Source organism: Poeciliopsis prolifica, unplaced genomic scaffold, assembly GCF_027474105.1.
Source record: "Poeciliopsis prolifica strain line A6 unplaced genomic scaffold, Auburn_PproV2 SCAFFOLD023, whole genome shotgun sequence".
NCBI classification, from domain to species: Eukaryota; Metazoa; Chordata; class Actinopteri; order Cyprinodontiformes; family Poeciliidae; genus Poeciliopsis; species Poeciliopsis prolifica.
In genome coordinates, this window is record NW_026562398.1 from 7815995 (window position 1) to 7840264 (window position 24270).

The 24270-nt window shown below is 37.2% G+C and overlaps 1 protein-coding gene across 2 annotated transcripts; it reads right to left on the reverse strand.

Annotated features, from left to right (window-relative positions):
* Positions 1-974: 974 nt before the first annotated feature.
* On the reverse strand, positions 975-20147 carry dgkaa (diacylglycerol kinase, alpha a). 2 transcript variants are annotated; one of them, XM_055046149.1, is made up of 23 exons: positions 19683-20147; positions 19294-19370; positions 16799-16925; positions 16537-16611; positions 16413-16462; positions 15324-15398; positions 13537-13653; positions 11778-11895; positions 11548-11636; positions 11352-11471; positions 10168-10266; positions 9903-9989; positions 9240-9313; positions 8929-9003; positions 8314-8399; positions 8121-8210; positions 7868-8028; positions 6213-6277; positions 5847-5937; positions 5546-5732; positions 3307-3424; positions 3067-3127; positions 975-2339 (listed from the first exon to the last, which is right to left on the reverse strand). In XM_055046149.1, exons 1-23 carry the CDS (start codon positions 19882-19884, stop codon positions 2265-2267), a joined length of 2319 nt encoding a protein of 772 aa, XP_054902124.1. In that variant the 5' UTR covers positions 19885-20147; the 3' UTR covers positions 975-2264. The 2 variants fall into 2 exon arrangements, with proteins under 2 accessions (XP_054902124.1, XP_054902125.1); XM_055046150.1 differs by lacking the exons at positions 10168-10266; positions 11352-11471; positions 11548-11636; ... (6 more) ...; positions 19294-19370; positions 19683-20147 and adding an exon at positions 10090-10167.
* Between the last annotated feature and the right edge of the window lie 4123 nt (positions 20148-24270).

Genomic DNA, 24270 nt, shown 5'->3' on the forward strand with positions numbered 1-24270 from the left:
TGAAAGTTTCATGAAAGAAACTGATTTGGAACTTTTTTTTGTTTGCCTGATTTTGTTATTTTTTGTTATTGACATAAATTATTGTCATTTTGCTTTTAAAAACACCAAAAATGACCATTTAACTTTATATTTTGGTCTGTCTGATGATGTAATTTTACATTAAATGACTATTTGATCAATTATTACCAAGTACCTTTTACTCTTAATTAACTTCTTGGATGGCTACTTTTTTCTTTTACTTGAGTAAAAATATGTAGAATTATACTTTCTGTGTACTCTGCCAACCTTTGCTAGAGGCACTGACAGTGTAATATAAAAAATAAAATGTGAAAAGATCAATCTCATCCTCCTCTACTTTGGCAGTTTGAAAAGATTCACAGCTCCCTCCTCCTGTCTTAGCGCTGTCAATCAAGCTCATGTATACACTGTGGAAAAACAACTTACAGTTCCAGAAAAAAACTGTGTTTCTGTTGCCTCAGCATTCATGATTGTTCATGTAATCAGGAAGAAGTAACAGAAAGTAGAGAGGTGAAGGTGGGGAGCGATGAGTAGCTCTCACACAAGGATGATTGACAGCGCTAAGACCTTTCTCCTAGCTCTGATTGGTTGTTTCTAGTTAGCACTGGGAGAAAGTGGATTTCAATTGTTTTCATAGATGATCTGTCTCATGTTAAACTGTCACAACATGGTGACAGTTTCACCAAATATAAAAAAAATGATCTAGTTTTTGTTGCTGAGCACCTTCTAACTTTAAAACCTTTTGTAGCCCAATAAAATATTTAATGTTTACAGCTCTAAATGAGTTAAAATTACATATTAAATTACATACAAGTGTAATCTGAGTATCTACATGTTAATTAGACTTTTAGGAAAGCTTCGCTGCATTTTATTCAAGGACAAATGTGATTGGAGGTGAATACAGATGCAGGTCACATTTTTCACATTTTTATTTGTAAAAACACGTGAAAGCCATGTATTTTTAATACACATTTTAATTCAACAATCCTTTCTTTACACTTTACAATGATTGTTCTTGCATGTGTTGGTGAAAAGCATCAGACCGAAATAATTAATTAACTGAAGTTTGTGATTTTAACCAAACAATGGAAAAGTTCAAGGGATATAAATGATTTATCAAGGCACCAGGTCTATATCAATCTTTGTGTTTTACTGGGAATCGAATCACAAAAGAAATCAATGCACACAACAAATCAGCAGCTTGTTAGTACATGCAGATATATATGTATATTTTATATTAAACATTGGGTTAATAAAAGTTTTGGAAGAGAAATTCTGCCCCCTTGAGGTGAAATGAATCAATTAAATGATATTCTGCTAAATGTGTTTTAAATGAGCACAACACAAACTGAATCCTAGACAATTTATTAAAATCTTTACATGAAGTTATTACTTTTACATTCTCTAGCTATACTGAAATGATACAGCTGATAAAGCATTTAAATACATATACTGTAATAAATAGCCCCAATCAATAGTGTAACTCATAACACATTCAGAAAATATGTATTGATAATATGATCACTACGGAGTAGCTCTCTGATTTAATCAAACCCAGAAAAAACAAGTTTGGTCCACATAAGGGTAAAAAAAAAAAACCTTGGAAAACACAGAGAGGAACAGCAGGCCGCATGTTTTTCCGTTCCCTTAAACAGTTTTCAAGTATATTTTTGAAAATAATAATAAAAAAAGCTAAAATATCAGCCTAAATTTGAAATAAAGGTGCTTCTTTCTCCATCTTTGTTTCTAAACATACATTTGGTTTTCAGAGCAATATTTACAGCCTCAACAAAACAAGAATACTACATGGTCAGTCCTCCAAGTGCAAACATACAGAAAACCTCGGTCTTCTATCTAATCAGAACCAAAGAGAAATGATTATAAAGGCACATGAAGCCAAATAGTTGTCCTATTTAAGATCACAGCCACTTCAACCTTACCTAAAGTTTCTAAAGAGCAGCACTCCCACCTGCTGTCAAGCTTCGAAACAGCAGGATTGGAGCGTTTTACTAACACTGAGATAATTTGGTCAAAATCCTTTTGGCCACAATGCAAACATAGTTTAACATTCGGTCTGTTTTCATATGATGCCATGCTTGAAATATGTGTTACAGACACAAGCTGTCTGGAAAAAACATCCTAATTTCTTTGTTATAATACAAGTATTAAACTACCTCAAACACTGATCCTATATCAAAAGGTGTCAGTCCTGAATATACAGTAAACATGCGTTAAGACGGTCAGTTTTACTTGAAGAAGCCTGACGGTTTAGATGGAGGAGCCATCAACATACATGCTTGATTCTTGTGTGTGATATGAATCTGCAAAACAAGAGGAACGCAAAATGTCCAGCGGTTAAAAATGTTACCAAATCACACATTATACTGGAGCTAATGCAACGATTAAAAATTCTTATATTACAGGGTTTCTGAAAGATTCAGTAAAGCAAGTTTAATTTTAGATTATGTTAGTTAAACAACAAAATCTTAACATATGTTCTTCTACACAATTTCAATGGAAACGAGCAAGTTGTAAATATGCATTTTTAGATTTTATTTACATTAAAAAACAACAGTAAGTCTTTTTTGAGGGAATATTTTTTATGGTTTTTACTACGGCTGGCTTTAAAATAGTAAAAGTGTAAAAATAAGAAATGTGCAGAACATTAAACAAATAAATGCCAGCAAAGTATTCTTCAATAATTAAAGTAAAAAGTAAATGAAAGACATAATGAAGCTATAGATTTGCACCTTTAAAACTTAAATAATGGTATTTTTTTAGCAAAAATATGGGTTTTTATTGAGAACAGTATTCTCAAATTTTATTGAGACTTATATTAAAGTTTAAAATTACAGTGGAAGAGAAAAGCAATAAAAAGAAAAAGTTTAACATCCATGTTAAATTAAAATTAATACATTCTGTGGGTATTCTGGACATTTTTAAGAGTTGAAATTCAGATGACAAAATGTAAGAATTTAAATTCTTCTCAAAGACCTTGCAGAAACCCTGCTCTACTCCAGCTTTAATATTTTTCCAGGTTTCATTTACCGTGCAGGGCGATTGCATCCACGGCTCTCCATCTATTTGCATCGGCAACGGTTTCTTTGTCCTGAGTATGAAACACAAACAAATCGTCAAGTTGCATGGAGTTTTTTTATTAAGAAATTAAAATATGTTATTGTAAATGTGACTTTGTAACCAAATATTTGTTTTCAGCTGTAATTAACAAAAGCAGAAGTGGTCATCTCATTTGATGAAGGAAAGCCCGTCTTAGAGGCTCGTTCCTACCTGATGGTGATCTGGGAAGTTTTAGCGAGCCTCACAGCGCTTTTAAGACCCGTGTATATCTGTCCCATTTCCATGGCTCCTTCCAGGCCAACCACCTCCAGCCGGCGGTCACTGAGGTCTGATAAACACCAGCAGGGAAAACAAACAGTTTGATCAAACTCAAGGTATGGACTCCAGTTTGGTGTGGTTTCTAACACCAACATGGTGGCAGAAGATCACAGTCAGGTGGTTGGTGTCCCAGTTATATCCACATGGATGGAAGAACCCAAGTCCAATCTTAGCTAAATGGTAGTCAATAGCCTGTGGAGCTATAACATGGACTTGCACCATATAATATGTTAAAATTAGTCAAAATGCTAACGTAGGCCTAAATGTAGCAAGTGGGGTATCATTAGAATGTTGTCTTACATTGACCCCAAAAACAACATTGGAGGTGCATTGTGCCGTCACCTCGCAGCCCAGGAAAAGTTCCAGAAATTTGGTCAGATGGTTTTACAGACAAGTTTTGTTATTGTTTTGTTGCTACCATCCAGAAACCACTGGACTACAAGACTGCTAAATGCTTTCCAAAGATGTACGGTTATATAATTTCACATCTGTTAGCAGCCATTTTCACATCCGAGTGTAAACGTTGGGTTGAGGGCCGTGGCCAGAAGGAAGGAGCTAATTTTTAAAGCGACCAGAGATGGGAAATAATGTTAAATGAGCTACAGAAAATACTAGAACATGAAGTGCCAATGACTTGTCTAGATCTATATGTCAGCAGACTTTTATGACTTCTCATGATGAATACCCGATTAAAATACTGATGGGGACAATCAAAAGAGCCACAAGGAAAGGAAACAACAGCAAAGGAAGATCAATGGACAGCAAATGTAGAAGAAATATTTTTAGATCAAAATATTGACACACTTCCTGACGCTACAAAAGTATAACTGTGGTAAAAAAAAATTGAGAAAATTGACCTTTTATAATGCAGAATGAGGACTGGAATAATAATTGTTGAATACAGTGATCTGCTGAATAGTCAAAGCATTATCCTCTGTATAGGCAGCTCTTTGTTCTGTTTGTTTTTTTCTTTTTGCTTAAAAAAAACAATAAGTGATTAAAAAAGACCCTAAAACAGCTGAATCTGAAAGAAATTCAAAATAGGCAGAACTGAGCAGATTAAAATCTCGTTATCTTAGAATGATTTAGTACAAAAAATATAATGAACATTGTGTTGCCCCAAGGTTAATGTCGCTGATTTTACTTGTGTGTTTGAAGAGAAAAATGTAAAGATGCAAAACAAAAATGTATTCCACAGTTTTTGCGTTATCCTTTGCAAGAACAATTGAATCCTAGATAACCTCCATGTAAACAAACTACGGTTGAAAAACCGTGCGGTTCTGTCGATCTTATTTGCAGCGCCTTCGTTAACGCACACCTCATTTGCATAAATTGCAAAATGGCCAATTAAGCTATAAAACATACAAACTTAAAATAAAACACTTATTCACAACAAAACATTATGAAATTAGCTACACGCAATATAATAATGCTACCTAAACCTCAACAAATGCACTTATTAAATGACTAATTAAATAAGTTTTAACCGTAATAGAATGTTTTATGCATTAACTTGGCCTCCACAAACATGTGCTGTATAACCCATAGACCTATCCTAACCACCTTTAAATTATAGAATAGCACAAACTGCCACTATTACACCTGCTCACAAGGGATTTCTAGTAATTTATAGCAATAATAAAATATCCGGATCCCTCACTGTGCTACTCAGTGAAGGATTCTCCACTTAAAATGCTTCTCGTGACTGAAAATAATCTGACGGGCTGGGCAGAGGCAGGATATCTATGATTCACAAGCTGCAATTATGAGATGTGGGTTGAAGCTCCATACTGATGACTATGAGGAATAATATGGATACCAATTCTAGCCGCAGAAAATGAACACAATGTCCAACAGAAAAGAGCATTCCAGTAAATTACGTGTGTATCCATTTGATTATTTTATTTTCGCATGCAGCCAATCGAATCAGGTCTGATTTCGTCACTGTGCAGTTTGTTGCTGTGGACATGAGCTTTTTAACTGATAACAGCTGCAGCAGGAAATCTGGATATGGAATCACTTAAAAACAATTAGCAAATGGGTTCTGCAGAGCAAAGAGGAACTTCGATATTGCACAAGTCACATGATGTTCTGAGGTTTTACTTTCATCACTCAGCGGAGGAGAAAATACCTTGGGAAGTCACTTTCAGGATGTCTGGATTGACAATCACTTCCGACTCTTCCTGACTTGCTTGACCCTTAATATCTGCTTTTTTGGTCTCGCCCCACAGGTTGGAGCCACCGTGCATGCTGGGAATGTTCAGGACAGCAATCCCCTCCAAAGATAGGTTACTGAGATCCAGAGGAGTGCCACAGCACTGAAAGAGAGAGAGATAAAACAATTAGCATGCAGTCTGCGACCTTGTTCGTTGCTCATTTGAAAATCCAAATGCACATCTGCAGGTGTGTTGCTTCGGGTGAGACGTGCTCACCTCTATTGTTAAACTTTCGCCGAGTTTCTTGCAGGAAGCAGAGATGGTTTCTGAAGTGGCGAATTCGAAATACCACAGCTTGTTCTTCATTCTGCAGATTTGAAAAATGTGTCTTTTAGGTTTAACTGTTGCTTCACGTTCAGACAGCGTTTTGTCTTTCAGGAAGAGAAGCCGTGCGGTGATGCAGACACACATCTGTTGGCACCACCTGTGTTGCCCAGAACTGACGACAACTGTTCCCCAACATTGCCTTGTTTTCATCTTTTAGCAGTTTTCTTGTGACTGTGAGTGGGATACTGCTTTTTCTTACTCTGTGCTGGATAAACAAGGGAATAAAATGAACATGGTCCAATAAAACACACCTACCTGCTGTTAAATTTCTGAGGATGCTTCTCCCTCATTGTATGAAACCTGTGTGCAATGGAGGCATCCTGCCAATGCAACAAAAAACAGCTATGAGCAATGCAGAATATCTATTTAAAAATTAGACCTATTAATCAACATTTACATGGAAACACATGAGATTATAGCAAAGGGACTAGCTATCTCTGGTGTAGGCTGACGTGTATTCATACTACGGCACAAAAATACTATTCATTACGGAGAAAAGGGGGTAATTAGACAATTGTTTACAAGTCTTTGATGGTTCAATAATTTTGACTTTAAGTTGATCAATAAATTGAATAGATTTAGCACAGCGTCCTGACCAGATGTCTGAGCCTCCTCAACTGGCTCCTCTCAATGTGGAGGAGCAGCGGCTCTACTCTGAGTCCGTCCCGGATGGCCGAGCTTCTCACCCTGTCTCTAAGGGAGAGCCCAGCCACCCAATGGAGGAAACCCATTTCGGCCGCCTGTATCCGAGATCTCGTTCTTTCGGTCATTACCCAAAGCTCATGACCATAGATGAGGGTAGGAACGCAGATCGACCGATAAATCGGGAGCTTCGCTTTTTGACTCAGCTCTCTCTTCACCACAATGGACCGGTCGTGATGACCGATTCTGTTCATTACTTTTATGGACAGAATTTCTAGGCGCAGCCAGGGTGCTGAGGGGATCCGTTTTGGTGGCCTTAGGATTGCATCTCTGCTTTTTGCGGATGATGTGGTCCTGTTGGCTTCATTGGGACGTGATCAGCAGCTCTCGCTGGAGCGGTTTGCAGCAGAGTGTGAAGCGGCCAGGATGAGGATCAGTGCCTCCAAGTCCGAGGCCAGAAAAGGGTAGAGTGCCTTCTCCGGGTCGAGGGGGACGTCCTGCCCCAAGTGGAGGAGTTCAAGTATCTTGGGATCTTGTTCACGAATGAGGGAAGAAGGGAGCGGGAGGTCGACCGGCGGATTGGCGCAGCATCCGCAGTGAAGTGGGCGCTGTTTACATAAGTATACTCATGTATACTTACATGTTGCTAATTTTAACACAGGACACCGACTAATGGGAGCCCTGAGCTCGTTTCTCCCATCTGGGAGTGACGAGAGACAATGACACCCGAAGTGTTGCTAATGCACAGGCTGCCTGGTCTCTACATGGCGAAGCTTGAAGCTTCATTGCCTCAATAGCAAGTCGGTCACCATATCATTCAGAGCAGCTTGGACTGTGGGAATCACCTACCAGGATAAATCCATCCTCCTGTCTCTCCTCTGGGCTTTTTCCCTTCACAAAGAAACTTTCCAAAGAATCTGATCTGTTTCTGACTCGTTTTGCCGCTTGTGGCTCAATGTTGGCGCAAGACGTTAAAGGATTTTCAAAATAAAAGCTCCTCCATACTCAAATAACATAAAACGGAAATATTTAATTATTTCTTGCGCAGTCCTGTACCACGGACCGGTACCGGCCCGCGGTCCGGCGGTTGGGGACCGCTGCTCTAAGACACAAACAAATCTACTGCATAACAGATTCATATGTTTTGTTTTGTAGATGAATAATTTGGGGTAAATAAATAATTTTGTTACTCAAACATTCAGTGTTCAATCCCGTCCTTCTACAGTTTGTGCCTGGAGCACCTAAAAAAATCGAGACAATTTACTCACAACTCCAATTGAGAAGTAATTGTTGATGATTTCATATGGCACTGGATCCCCCTGCTCCTGAACCTCATCTGGTATCACCTGCACATTCCAGCGGTCCATCAGAACCTGGGAGCTGTTCTCAATGTCTCTCAGAATACGACCCAGATCTTCGCCGTCATACCCTGCAAAACAGAGGAAGAAAGAGTTAGACACCCATCGCTACATAACGAGAACAAACGTTGCATCTTTTTGTGAAGTACAAACTCGTTCTCACCTCCACCCCAGCGCAGACATCGTGCAAGGTCATTTCCTGTGCCCAGAGGAAGTACTGCAACAGGAGGCCGCACCAGCAGGCTGGCTTTGTCTGGTTGCAAGAATTTAACAACAAAAAGCTGAATATAGGAAGTGCATGAAGACAGTCTTTTCGCGTGCATTTTTCTTTCTTTCTTTTGCAAAGACTGACTCACCTATCGCATCAAGAATCCATCCGACTGTGCCGTCTCCACCACAAACCAGGATTCTGTAATCCTCCAGGTTTCTGAAGAAACTCAATCTGAAATCCAGATGATGATGTGAATCATCAGAGGCCGACAGAGAAGCAAAGAATTGTACTAAAGTAGGAGGAGTAATACTTCAACATGTTTCGTCATGTAAAAGTAAAAAGTGGAGAAATTACTCGAGTAAAAAAGTATTTGACAAAAGGGTGCAGACATACTGATTAACTAATTAAAACATCAGTCATTTAATATTTAAAAATTACATAGATGGAAATTACCAAAATGAAAATAATTCACAAAAATAACAGATTTCTCCAAATAATTTTCTTTTGACTTAAAACTTATGAAACTTTAACAAAAACTGCAGGTGTGTCTTTATTATTGGTTAAAACATGTTTGTTTTTTCATTTACTCACATAAGAGTAGCAACACTTCATCATAAAATTACTCAAGTAAAAAGTGCAGCATACTCAAACATTTTTCCAAAATGTTGCTAAAGTAGAAGTTGCTATTTACGACCAAACTCTGTAAACCAACATGAGGGCCTGATGGCGGCGGACGCCACTGCAGGCCGGAGTAACTCACCCGGCTCCAGGGCCGCCACTGGAAAGGTTGTAGACCTGCCTCGGATTCAGTAAATACTGAAACTTACTCAGGACTCTGAAATATATGGAAACACGGTCAGCGATGTCCTTTACTTCACTTAAAACAATACATCTTATAAGTAAAACTGGTACTCGTTCATTAATATTAAGGAATAAGCTCCTACATGTTGCTAAAAACATGCTTGAAAGTCAGTTTGGATTTATTTCAAGTTCACTGTGATATTAGAAACTAGATCAAAAATACCTGGTAATATTTTGTGCTTTTGCAGTGAAATCATTTGCGGTGCTCACCTCTCGCCCTGCTTGCCACCACTTTTAGGGTTTACGAACACCAGGAGAGGATGAGTGTTTGGCACAGGGCTGATCTGTGTGACAAAACATTTGGTAAAGTTACTACACTGGCCGTTATCTGCCTAGCAACAGTGCTAGAACTCCTCGAACTTATCAATCAGGTTTATTTGTGACGCGACGATGGAGGTCAAAGTGTTTCTCATCAAAAAAAAAAAAAAAAGTAATTGAGAAGCGAGTTACATTTTGATCATCAAAATCATCAATACACGTCAAATATATTGATAAATGTTGCATTTATTATGGTTTCAAAGCAACTCTAAACAGGAACACTTATATTTAATTCACAGATTTTTTTCCAAATCTGCTTCTTTCAATAAAAATCGCTGCAGGTTTGTGTCTGTTTTTCATTCAGTGGGGAGAAAATCCTGAAGTTTTGCTCAAGTAAAAGTAGAAATACTTCAAAATACAATCACTCAACAAAGAATAAAAAGTACATTGTCGTAAAAATACTACATTTTTAAACAAACGTTACTGAACTCTGCAAATTGTGTACACCTGCATATAATTTAATTTCAGCGTAAATGCAGCTGACCCTCTAAATAGCCCTTTCACCATAGTGAATTCATGCAGCAGAGAGGATTTTCATCATTTCAGAAAAATCACCTGCAGCACTTGTCCATCGGGAGTAATGTTGAAGTCGCCGTCATCCGTCGACGCTGAGCAGCCATTTTTCACATTGTTTGGTCTCTCCTTTAGGGAGGAAATGTGTAAATAAACAAGAGAAACTTTTAAACACTTCAGTTATCAACATCCACAGTATTAAAAAGCAACACAGACTGTATTTACTGACGTAATGTTCTGCGTTGGAGTGGCAGGTGCATTTTGCACTGTACATGAGCTGAAGATGCGCCTGAGGAGAGCTGTGTACCTTTATAACAGGATATATGGCCCATGGAGGCAGGATGTGGTCTCTGAGCGTCCCACAGGTACACTCTGTTGGCTCCAGGGCTGCACATTCATCGTGACGCTGGGAAAAACAAGCAGGTGTTGAATCAAACCTCTCTGTGGTCGTGACTGACACAACGCAGCCTCAGCTTTTGAATTATTTCTCTCTGCATTTGTGGAGTCGCTGGAAACACACAGATCTAAAATCTCACTCTTCAGATATGCTTTACTAAAATATAAACACAAAATAAACTGGGTTTATTGCACATGTATTTCCCAAACTGGTGAGTTTTAATCATTCTTCTTTTGTAGGAGTGAATCAGGTAATCTGTAAATATGTTAAAAGAGTTTCTTTTCTTCTTATCCGATTAGTCGTTTCCAGGGGAAATTACCTCTGTGATTTAGTTTCAAATGGTAACAATTAATTTTTAAACAGGGATCTGTTATGCAAAATTAACATTATGCATGTTTTCGTACTTCCATTTGAGTCTCTGCTGCTCCTAAAAACGGCTTTAAAAAAACACCCAGATGTTTTTTAGTAGCAAATTAATGTTTGTCGGTGCCTGGAAAATGAACCGTTTCAAAAACGTCCCGAATGTGAGGTCACAAATCAGCAGGGTCTGCCCCTCACCAAGCAACCACAGCCCAGCCCAAGCTGATTTCCAGGATGTTTGGTCAGCTGGTTTTATCTTTGTATGCGCTGTACAATGGCTGCTGGAAAAGACAAACTTTATGTTGTTGACTTTTGACTTTTGCTGCATTCATGTTGGTTGTGCAGGAGGCTCTACTATTGTTTTTCAATGATGTAAAGTTGTATAATTCACTCGTGCGAGTGTAAAACCTGAGTTGGGAGGCGTGGCGAGTAGCAGATTATTAGGACTTAAAGTGGCAGGAGGCCCTAAAATAGTTAATTTACCAAAATCTTAAGAAAAAAATGTAACAAACATGTTTTGTTATCCTAACCTGACATAATAGGTCACCTTTATTCAGAGTTATTCTTTAAACGCTACAGCGTTGTTGTACCAGGAAGCCCTCCTCCATGTAATATGAGTTTTATTTGTTAACAGAAACACTTGAATTACTGTGAATTTTGCAAGTGGAGGTAGAATAATTTAGATTTCCAACATGGTAAAAACTGAGCCCCATTGTAGAAATATGAGTCCTTACCATCGTGTGGCACCAAACGCAGTGTTTCCCTGTTAAACCTTGGAGGCTCTTGATCTTCTTTTGGCATCGGTCACATTTTCTAGAGTCACAGTTCCCACTCACCCATTCATGCACTGGAACCTGTAAAGCGGGAAGCAGAGAGATCCGGTTTGGACTTTGTTTTACTGTGTAGCTTTCTGTGGAGATCCCAGCGTACCCCTGTTTCTTTCTTTGACTTCACGTACGTCCTGGCGCACGGAGCTGGATTCTTGTTAGCGCAACGCCCGTGAACTGTGTATTTGCAGCCTGAAAAAGGTGACGCAAAATCCAACTTTCAGTCAGCATGAGCCATATTTAAAAGAATAGCAATATTCTCAAATCTGACATGTTGATTTCTGATAAGTGCCGCTGGATTGTCGCCCCCCTGTGGACAGGTGCGGTACTCACAGGTGCAGCAGAGCCCCTGTTTCCTCAAACCCAGCAGCATGCTTTGACACACGTTGCAGTAAACAGGCTTGTTGAAGTTTTTCATCCTCCAAAGGTGCTGCCCGTCTTTTTGGGTCATCTGATGAGAGATGGAAGAACAACAGAGGTTATGAAAACAAAAAACTTAAAGATAGAAAGTTATTTTATTATGATCCTAATTATTTCAGTTTAATCTGGATTAGGGCGGAGCAATAAAAATAAAATCTCAGATTTTTTTCACACCACATTGTTTTTTTTTTCAATCATCCATGAGCTCTTCAGTTAGAATTTATATTTAATTATGAGAATCAAAATATCGTCAGAAAGAAGATAAAAATTTACGATAAAGAAAGATGGTTTTAATTTGAAAAAAGCTTCAAAAGTGACAATTTGAAAAAGTGATAATTTGAATGTCCTGCTACTATAATAATATAACAAACTTTCCAAGATGCTCTCAATAACCACCATTTTAATTGTGAGATTTTTCACACAAAGGTTCTCATAAAGTTACTTTATTCTCCTAATAATAATATTTTGACTAAATTTTTGCAATTTACTTAATTAAAAATCTTCACTTGGTCCAAATGTTCTGTTTTAGAGCTGACCTGAATTTAAAAAAATAGAAAGTAATAATAAACACACTTGTAAAAACAAAATGGCTGCCCTGATGAACTATGGAAACCCAAGGAGCTCATTGGTAAAATAAATCCAGATTTCAGATTACAACTGGATATGAATTGGATGCGTTTTTCATGCCTTAATATGTCATTTTCCTGTAATTTGTTGCTGCATAAATAAAATGAATGAATTATCTTTCATAAGTCTAGTTTTTTTTTCACATTATTAACTTATTTTGCTTTATTAAAACTATTCCCTCAATCAAAACACATCACTCAGATTAAATACTAACTGGAATCTTTTTGTTTACAAAATTACACAATTGGATTCAATATTTCCAAAAAGCATGTAGTGCTTTTCTTTTTTTACTTCCTATTTTATTCACCAATTAGTGAATTTGCAACAAATATAAAAAGCAAAAAAGGGACAAGAGAATGAATAACAGCAATAAAAAACAAACAAACAAAGAGGTTTACATAAAAATGGATAGATTCTAGAACAATTGGTGTTGCAACAAAAACAATTAAATCATTTAAATCTTTGTTTTTGTGCAGATTATCTGCTGAAGTGCTTTTTTTTTTCTTTAAATGACATAATGCGTCGGTCAATCATCCACAGCAGGAGGCCCGACACTGGGCAGCTCACAGCCACTGTGAGGGGGCTGAATCTACGCGGCCCAGGCTTCAAATGTCCACGGCTAGAAATAGCCAGAGGGGAAGTCCCTCGCATTGTCTAAGAGACCAAACCGAAGGGTAGAGCCCAGCTTGTGGTTTTACAATGATGCAGCGAGCAAACACGCAGAAATCAGATCCGTTGCTGGGCTAAGAGAAGAATTCAAACGTTCTCATCTGCCTGACTTTGTTAATGTTTTCTACAGTGAAATGCAGCTGTAAAAGTTTGTAATGATGGAGCAGAGTAAGTGGAAAAATACCACGCCGTTATGATGGTGCACAGGGGGATGACATTACCACACCCTGCAACTCTGAGTCCCTTAGAGAGAGACAGGGAAGAAGAGGAGGAGGAAGGACAGGACAGACGAGCCGCACTGCAAGGCCACGGCTTCGGAGAAACAAAAATCAAACATGTCTGAGCTCAAAGCCACACAAGACGCAATTAAAAGCACCTTCAGACCCAGCAAGACGAGGAGGGGAACGTTGTTCATGCCTCCTTCTACCCACTCGTCCAGAGACACCGTGCCGCTGCTGTCGGCATCAATCGCCGTCATCATGTCCTTCAGCACCTGATGAGACGAGTCAGTCGTTACGCATCATTACAATGCTTGCAGGTTTCGTCTGTATGTTTTCTCACACTGACCTTTTATTTAAGTGACAACAAATACCCAAACGAACCTGATCTCTCATTAAATTATGAATTAAATGAAATCAATTAAATTCCTTTGGTGTAAACAGTGTAAAAGTATAAAATCTTACCAAATATTTTGGTCTAGGTTCCAATGCAAAACAACTTTTCATTCCTTAAGATTGATGGAAAAATACTGATTCCATTGGCAGATTATTGCACTTATAAAATAGAAAAAGTGTTTTGCTACTGCGAATAGAACTAATAATTTTTCATCAATATTAAGGAATTATTATATTAAAACAAGCTGCTTATTTGTCTTATTTCAAATGAGATATTAGCAGACATTTTACCTTCACTCTTACTTGGTAAGGTTTTGTATTTTTGCTGTGTAATTTCACTAGTCAGGCAGCCTAATTAGAACCTGACTGACAACATGAAGTAGGCCAAAAGATGCAAGGATTAATTTATACCTATCACTTTGGAAACGTTTCAAAACTATTTCTTAACCTTTGAGATTCCAGCCAGCTGCACAAAACAGAGCCTGTGTCTAAATTATGGCTCAAGATGAAGGTTTTGGTTTGACCTAGTCAAAGTTCGCAACCCAGATGCTGTAACCTCAAAAAGGTCAACAGTTTCCAATACAGCTGAATTAAAACAACTCGACAAAAAACTCTGATATCACAAAAACGGCCAAAGTTATTCAGGTTGGAGGTCAAATTTATACGTAAAGGAACTTATGGAGCGACCCAGTTAAAGTCCTGACCAGAACCCTATAGAACTGTGGTGTCCAAAGCGTGGTCCGGGGGCCATTTGTGGTCCTTAAACTGATTTTTTGCGGCCTCCAACTCCAGTTCAAAAAATTCTACAAATTTGATGTTTGATGCAGATGGAGAGTTTTTATTTGTAATCACAGTAAAATTGTTGTCAACATAGTTTTCTTTATCTTTTTATCACCAAGCTTCAACAAAAGACACAAACATGTTTATTCACTGAAAAGTCGACTTTGATGCTCTCAAATCAGCTTTAATTTGTTATTAAATTTAGGTAGAAATAGTGTTTTGAAAGAAAGTGACCCTAACCCAAATCCTGCTCTTATTGTTGAAAATAAATTTGCTCAAAACAAACAAAAAACCTGTCATTTAGTACAGAAAAATATGCAATAGAAGTAAATAAAAATCTGTCAACTTTATTTGTTTGATTTTAGGAAAATTGTCTCAACAATTTTGGTCCACTTTACAAGACATTCGGACATTCCTGTTATAGACAATCAAAAAAGGAAATTAAAGATTCTCAAATGTGAATTTTCAAAAATGAGTGGAAACGAGAACAAAACTGATCAGCAACAGGAAGAAGAGTTCAACTGCTGCAATGCCAATGATATTTCTAAGAAAATAAAAATAAAAGATACAATTATTTTTCAAAATTGATGCTTCTTTTGCCTTGTTGTTATTTTTTCTGTCAAAAACAAACATCCTGGTTGAATGAAACAAATTTTACATCTGAATCTGCCGGGAGAATAAGTAAATCTGGGTTTGACAGCAGGTAGGTTTAAGGGCTGATGACTTTTTCAGATGAGGTCCGGTTGGTTCGGATCGCTCAGTTACTTACTGGCTGGAGTTCGGACACGTCCCAATCGAGATATTCTGCTGCATGCATCATCTGAGCAATAATTCGATCTACTTCCTGTAACAAAAAAAAAAAAAAAGAGAGAGAGATAAAAGGTCTTTCAGAGCTGCTAGGATTACATTATATTTCTTAGAGTCGAAATGACTAATCAGTTATTGAAATAATCAACAACTAATGTAATAATCAATCAATCTTTAATCAGAAACTCAAAAAAATTCTACTTTACTCAAAGAACAATACAGTCAAAGAAGTTAAGTCAAAACTGTAGTTTTGCTATGCATTTATTAATTTATTTACCAAAGAAAATCAACAGATTATCTGTGTTGATGTTTCACCAAGACAAATGTTTGACATTTCGCTTTATTTGTTTTATTCTGATGATTTTAGGAGTATTTTTTCCACTTCAGATGCTTTGCTACCAATAATCAAACGTACACTGCAAAAACACAAAATCTTACCAAGTAATTTTGGTCTAGATTCTAATGCAAGTATCTTAATAAACTGGGAATAAGTTAAACTAACTTAAAGGTAACTTTTAAAAAAGATATAGAGGCTTGATTTAAGTAAATAAATCTTTAATATTGATAAAATGGATCTAGCTCCATCGGCAGATAAATTAACTTGTAAAATGTGAAATTAGTTAAATAATCTGCCAATAGAATTAGTATTTTTTCCATCAATATTAAGGATTTATTTACTTAAAGTAATCACCTATGTCTTGCTAAAAAAAAGTTACTTCTCAGTTAATTTTATCTGATTTCAAATATACTAAGATATTTGCACTAGAAATTAGACTAAAAATACTTGGTAAGATTTTATGTTTTTGCAGTTAAATGCTATGTTATTGCATTTTAGCCAATAAAATGTTTGTTTTCTTATTTGAAGAAAGAAATGTAACTATTTATTTATGTGCCTATTATTGTATATAATATTGTGCAAAAAAAAGGAACAATGTTTAAATGGATGGGCCCATTTTAAAACCGATGTATTGATTAATCATCAGAATAATGGATTACTAAAATAATCCTAATGATGTTTATATGTTTGTAAATAATTTATGCAGCAACTTACAGAGCTGTCAAGGACTCCGTTGCCGTCTCTGTCATAAAGCCTGAAAGCAACTGAAGAGAGAAAGGAAATGAAAGTGGAAGTACCAGCCGGCCGGTTCTGATTAGAGCAGAAACTAGTAACTTACACTCCAGTTTGTCCCTGGGTTGGCCGTCCTCCAGCAGAGAGAAGTAACATGACACATCCTTGAGGAACACCTCCTCTGTAGGGGAGATGGGAGGAAGGAGAGAGGGGCTATAAATGCTCTGGTCACCATATCTGCACAAACAGTGCAGACGTCCAGTGATGAATGACTCTGTGCCAAATAGGCCATAACGTAAATTGATAAGAGCCTGCTGTAAAGTGCAAGCAACGAGTTGCTTGAATGCACAGTGTAAAAATAATCTCACTGGTGTCGTCTTCCTGGGTGGGTTCAGAGTTTTGGAAGGAGCGGAAAAGCCGCTGGCAGAGATCCGGAGGGAAGTCCACTTCTAAGTAGGTCTTTAGAAACTGACGAAAGCCTTCCTCGTTGATGCACTGGGGCGAAGGAAACGAGAGAGAGGTCCGGCTTGAGTTTTAGTGGTTCACAGACGTGCAAAGTAAAAACGCTCAGCTGTTTTCAACTTCCCATTTTTTTCAAGCTCGACTCTTGCGAAAATAAAGAAAGAAGATTGTCACAAATTACTTCAGTTTCTTGCTCATGTATCAGAATAAGGACCCAGAAAAGCGGTTTGCGGTTTACGTTGAGAGGCTTTCAGAAGCCTCCGGCGCTGCAAAAGTATTTGCATCCTTCAACTCTTCCACATTTCCCACAAGTGTTTTGTTGGGATCCAACAAGCGGCAGCTTGAGTAGCAGCTTAAAAACAAAATCTGAAAAGTGTGGCGTGAATATGTGTTCGCTCCCCCATGAATACTTTGTAAAACCTTCTTTTGGAGTTTTTAACTCTGAACCATCATGAGAAGTGAATATACTTAAAGTATTCCCACAGCATCATGCTGCCACCACATTTCACTGTGTGGATGGTGTGTTCAGGGATAAAATGTTCTGTTCCTGCTTGCCATAATGCACTGCTTTTTCTTAGCAAGTCCCATAAAAACAAATTGAAACATAAAATCTGGAAATGGTCGGGGGACATGAATACTTCTGTTTCATAAGAACTGAAGACGTTTTAATGTTTTTATGTTACGATGACATGAAAAAAAACCTCAAAGTAGCCGCTGATTCCAGATTTGAGTCCATCTGCTTGACCTGACAGATGGGCTGGAATCACTCGAGTTGAAGCTGCAGGGCAAACGAGCCGAATTCCCCTGATGATGGTGAACCACAAATCCATTTCACGGTAATATTTTTTCCTTTTTCCCAGCTGGTGCCCCGCAGGGATGCCCCAGTAATACTTAAAGCTCCATCAAGGCAGAAAAAGCAGAGGAAAGAGAAGAAAGAAGAAAGGAGCACTGCCTCCATGTCTAATAAATATTTTAATTATTCTGTTTTCCTTGAAGATGGAGGAACTTTTATTTTAAAAGTATTTTTAAAATATTTGCTAAGATTATCACTATGTTGTCACCGAATGACACAGATAGCTACTGCTGCTGTCTGAAGAAATGCAACGCTACCAGTAAGGAGCAATCAATCGGAGACAGGAGGAGGGTCTTAGCGCTGTCAATCAACCTTGTGAATGCACTACTAAATGTGCTAATGACAGAAAAACAACCTATCGTTCCAGGAAAACCGTTTATCTGCCGTCATCATATTCATATGACCAGCCGTTGTTATAGGCTCCGTGGAGGGGTGGCAAAGCTGTACACAAGTGTGATTGACAGCACTAAGACCCTCCTCCTGTATTGCATTGTTGTTTCTAAGTGTTTTTTTTCACAGATTATATGTCTGATAACATACTGTGACAAGATAACAGTTTTAACAAATATGTAAATTAAATATATATTAGTTAAGCTTTTATTTCAGCATTAGAGGTGCAGTATGTTTTATTAAAATATCTTTTTTAAATATTTGATTAAATTTTGCTGTGAGACAGATAATCTGTGAAAAGATCAAGTTCCTCCATCTTTTCCCGGAGCCACTATCACCGTCTGAAAAACTTCACCTCTCATTCAATCAAAGCCAGGAGGGTCTTAGTGCTATCAATCATCCTCGTCCATGCGCTACTAAATGTGCTAATGGCAGAGAAAGAGCTTATTGTTACCTGAAAACTGAAGGCAGTGAAGCTTTTTTTCCCACATATTATTTGTCTCATAACAAATTGTCATGATGACAGATTTAACAAACAAGGTGGAGATATTTCTGATTTATGCGCACAGTAATGTGTGTCAATGTCCAGGTGTATAAATCTCATTTAGTTATGGATTTATAAGTGGAAATACCAAAAAAAAAAAACAATTCAGACTTTTATTCTGCATTACATATTACAGAAAGTGATCAGCTTAATAAAAAACTACAGAAAAAATAATAATTTATGATGCTGTTTTACTTGATTTCTTGAATTTAAACACTAACACTGGTTACTGTTATTGTAAAACCCACATTTTGATAAATTTATAAAGCTGAATGTATTTCCTCAGCAGTGACTCCCTTGGCAGAGAAAACCATTAATGTACATTATTCATAGATTGTTTTTTCACTTGTGCTTGCAGAGCATGAGGAAAAACGGGGCCTTGCTGCGTGGGCAAATCTAAGGAGGCAATTTACATTTTGCAGCGCCGCTCGGCTGCAACAGCTTAACGACATGATCGATAGGCTGGAATCCTAATTAAGCAGCTCGGGATTATTAATAACTGACAAGACACATGAATCATAGCCGTTTCACACCAAACAGCTGCGTTCATTTTGTTCCTCTTGCAGCTAACATCACCATGAGTGAGTCCAGTCGTCCCCTCGCTGCCTCCTCACCTCTCCATGTCGGTGCTGGGCCAGCCGGCCGTCTTTATCAAATTCCCTCAGCACGTCTTTCACCTTCAAGCTGCAGTCTGCAAGCAGGAACACAGAGGTCACACCAGGGCTGCAGCGAGCTGCACATGTGCACTTCTGTAATTACTCGTGAAAGCTCCATCCCTCTGCGGCTGTTTATGTAAATAATACATCAAGAAGTAGAATGCAAGTTTATATTTTAGCTGCATTTAGACCTCCCCCCCTTAAAAAGTGGTAAACTACTGTTGCCTCTAGATATGAGAAACCATGAGCGAGGGTAAATGAGTGTGTGTGGGTGGAAGTGTGTGCGGGGAGGGGATGTTGAGCGCTGCAGAAGCCGCCTGCTTGCCTGCCTGTCTGTCTGTACTCACATTCAATATACTGCTGAAGCTGGATAAAGTCGACAGAGTTCAGTTCCTTCACCTCTGGGTTTGTGGGGGTGGACATGATGCCTGCTTCTGCACTAACTGCCTGCCTGTGTACACACAGGCGAGAGAAACAGTGAGACGTAGACGGAGAGAAAAGAGAAGGTGGGTGAACGGCAGACTGCTTCTTTGTAAAACATGAAAGCATGGCTGCAAGCAAGAGATAGCATCTTCCTCATCTCGCACTGCAGAAACATCCAGAGCCCGGCGCAGAACTCGCATCCAGACTTTGCAGGGATTAGCAGAAGTTTACACACACAGAAATATGTTTTAATTATTGAATTGTTAATGCAGTGACTTGCAAAAACAAAAACCTTTTCACGTTTTGTCAGGCAGCAACTGATGAATGGAAATAAAACAGAGGAGAATAAATGGTTCTGAAAAAACTTTACGAATAAAAATCAGGAAAATGATGAAAAGATTAGTCAGATTAATTAGATTATTGAAATTATTATCAACTAAACTACATGATTAATAGTTAACCGGAGTAAAACAGACTCTAAGTAAATAAGTAAAAAGATTTTACCAATAAAAATCTGAACAAAAAGGTTATAGGGTTGGAACGATTAATCAGATGAATTGATTATTGAAATAATCGTCAACCAACTGATTAATCTGATTAATCATTAACCTCAAAGGGCAATTACTGAAAGAACAACAAATTTAGAGTAGTAATTAAGTCAAAACTGTGCAAATACAAACATTTTGTATTAAAGATCCAAAAACATTGAATATGTTCAACCAGCAGGCCTGTTTAGAACAGAATTAATTCTTAATAAGCATCTTATTTGATAAAATAATCTGTTTTTTACACAATTAATCGATTAACTTTCAGAATAATTGATATCTAAAAGAACTGTCAGCTGTTGTGTGATGTTTGTTAGAATATTAGGGAACAAAAAAACAGAAAAATCTGTGCAAATAAAGTTAAAAAACAACAACAATCCCAAACTTTGAACATTTTCCAGAGAAATATCAAAAACATAATCAAATGGAGAAAACCTCCAAAGACACCACCAACTAATTCATTTATTTGATTTATTATTTATTTCAGTTATTTACAGTTTAAAACAAGACGCTCATGTTGACATGAAACGCTTCGAGTTGGAATAAAAGCATCAATGGACCATAGATACGTCTATAAACATAAAACAGGAAGTGCATATAAAAAATAAATATTCTTTATCACATCTTAACAGAATAGTATATCTTTGGTTTCCTCAGGCAGATTGTTTCATTTGTTTAGTTCTGGCTTTGATCTTTGTTTTTCTATACTCTCGAATTGAAAATGCTAATCAATCTTTTTTGCATTACGGTGTTATGTATTTTGAACATCAACTACTGAATATAACTTTTCACCAAGTCAAGAAATGTTAATAATTTTAAATTCAATAATAATTTTATGGATCTCTGTTTATAGCTCTAAAAGTTCTTTCTCTTTTTTTGTCTAAATAAAAACAGGATTTGAAAAGCGTGAACTTCTACACGACGATCGGTGAACAGAATAAAATCAGCAAGTCTGTCACTTCATATCCCAACACAGTTATCTTTGACATGTTTGTCTTTAAGTTGCTGATGTTTTTATCAAGAGTAGGAATTTAATCTCTAATCCCAACACCACGAGAAGCTGGAGATGGATTAGATTTAAGCTTGTAGATGTGGCAGAATGTCCTAGTCAAAGACCAAATGTAAATCCAATCAGAGGCGAGACTTGAACATTGAATTGAACGTTTCTATAAAAAGTTTCAGTATCTAGAGGTTAATAGCACTAAAAATTATCCACAGCTGTAAGTTTTATAAAGTCAATAATTTATTAATAAAAGGAATTTTTCAACAAGAAATATGAGCTTGTTTTAAATCAATAATTCAATAATATTGATTTAAAAAAAGTTCTAGTTCCACTGGCAGATTAATTCACTAATAAAACATTTATTCCATGTTATAAGTTAAATAATATTCCTTAATATTTACTAATATTTAAGTATTGACTTAAACTCCTATTTCTTGCTGAAAAGTTACTTTTAATTTAGTTTTGTCTTATTTCAGGTGTAATAACATAAATGTATCAACTAGAAACTAGACAAAAATACTGATGGAAAAAAACTGAATAATTTGGATGTTTGTTTTAAATCAATAATTCTTTGATATTGATGAAAATATCGCGTAGTTGCAGATTATTTCACCTGTAATATAAAAAATGTCTTGAACTATCACTTTATGATCAATATTAAGGAGTTATTGACTTGAAACAAGCTCATATTTTTTTATTGAAAAGTCACTTTTAAGTTAATTTTCTTATTTCTGTATTTTCAGACCAAATTAAGCTAAAATACACGGTAAGGTTTTGTGTTTTTGCAGTGTGCCGTCTCTGTTTTTCCATGGTTTGGAGCCTCGCAACAGAAAACTCAGCATAATTTGCATGCTGATGCTTGCAAAGTGTCTCTGTTGGACCCCACACCATCACAACATGCAGCTCGCCATCTGAAACTGGGTCAGGCAGAAATGATTTCAGCCGAACGATACCCAGGATACTTTCTCTCTGGGGATTGTCTGCACCCAAAATGTGTTTCATGCACATCTCTGGCCTAAATCAGCTTCCAGACAACATCAAACACCAGACACTTAGCAAGTGTCAAGCAGCGGTGTGGCCTGCAAGAATTAGGAGATAAACAATGACATATTAGTCGCAGGCTACAGAAACCAGCCTGGGTAGTGGAGGGGCCTCCCCTTGTGTTTGAAAAGGAGGAAACTTAAATGTCACACAAAGCTGAGAGTGAACATTTGAATGTGACACAACGAAGGAGCTAAAGAGTGCAGCATGACATGACCTCAGGTTGTTTTCGAGGGCCTGGATGGAAGCTTTCACCTGCATTAAGGCCTAATGGAAGGAAACTTCATAAAGGCAATAAAACATCCACCTCATTAATGATTAAGGGGAGAGGAAACGAATTAATGGACAGGTAACAACATCCTGTTTCATGCTGTTGTCATAGAAGAAACATAAAAACAGATTACAGAACTGATGGGATACGTAATGGGGTTAAAACACAATTATGTTACTGAAAGAATGTGATCTTTCCATTAGAGGTAGCATGCTTCTCCAATCGACTGATGCCTTCCTCAGCTCGTAGGAAATGAATGAGGTAATAATTTCTAGAGGAAATTGAACATTTTAAGCGAAACAAACACATCATTGAGATGAAGTGAAATAAAACATCCCGTCGAACAGACTGCCGCTTGTTTCCTTCCCGTGTTGTGCACCTTTCATTTCCTCGTGGCTCATTTCTAACCACGTCCACAAAGGTGGATGTGAAGCTGAATTATGGTTGACTGTTAGCTTAAATGAGCAATTGCTGGAATGCAGATGACGTAGTTCGGACGTCACGCAATGCAGGTGATGGAGACACTAAACACTCATAAAGATTTGATGATGATACAGTAAAAAGTTAAGTGTTTTCTTATCAGTTAGCCTAACAATGGGCAGGCGTTGGCGGGCCTTTCCCTCCCTGAACTGGAAGCTGTTTGTTGTTTTCACCTTAATGTGAGTGACTCTTGTTATTCCTGTATCGATTTGCACTTTCTCACTTCCCATATTTGTGCCTTCTGTCACTTTTTTCAGCAATTAAAACCGTTCAATCCGTCGTAACCTATTTTTCCGAGCCGTCTTTAAATGCAACATGAGCGCTAAGATGCTAACAGTTAGCCTGTGGACTACTGGTGTGTTGTTTGTTCAAAAGTGGGTAGTAAAAATGGACTTATAAGAATAGTTTTACTGAATTGTACCTTTTTCTTTTACTTTGGTCAGATTATTATTGCTGCATAGATTAATTTTGCCCCCATATTTATTTATTTTTTGTTGGAGTTCTTGTAAAATTACTACTTTATTCTACAAATATTATGATGTAATTTTGTATTATTATAACATTTATTCTCATAGTTGAAAAAATACAACTTATGGCGCTCATACTTTGCTGTATAATTTCCTTTTGTGTTGTATTTATATTCTTTGTTTTGTATTTAATTTGTATTTTTTTGTATTCTTTTATGTATGCTTACTGTGTGCCACATTTTTGCCTGTGAGCTGCTGGTAACTATAATTTCCTGAGGGAGTCTTCCCAAGGGATCAATAAAGTCAAGTCTAAGTCTAAGTATAGATGACTTGCATTCAACATCCAAATCAATAGATGCTGTAAAATATTCTTGTCAAACAAGATGGCGGCCCTGGGTGCGATGACATCACTCTGAATTATGGAAACCCAAGAGGTGGATTATCAAAAAAAAAAAAATTTCTGATTTTCCAAATATTGAAATAAAAATTAAAGAAAAAACACAAAATTTCTCCAATGATTTTTAGTCTAGTTTGAAAAAAAGAACATAACTTAGAAGTAACTTTTGATCAAGATGATCAAAAGCACATTTATAGACTGGTTATAAACTCTACAACTGAGCTAAAAACACATAAAGCTTCGTTAAGTTTACTGAAGGCGATCAGTTCCACTAAATTCACAGAACGAGATTGTTAATAAATTAAACA

Coding starts and splice junctions, on each gene's coding strand:
- dgkaa (XM_055046149.1), bottom strand. CDS start 19,884: ATGCTTTCATGTTTTACAAAGAAGCAGTCTGCCGTTCACCCACCTTCT. Junction 10,267..11,351: donor GCGTTTGGTGCCACACGATG/GTAAGGACTCAT, acceptor TGTTTTTCCCAG/CGTCACGATGAATGTGCAGC. Junction 6,278..7,867: donor ATTACTTCTCAATTGGAGTT/GTGAGTAAATTG, acceptor TTGCATTGGCAG/GATGCCTCCATTGCACACAG.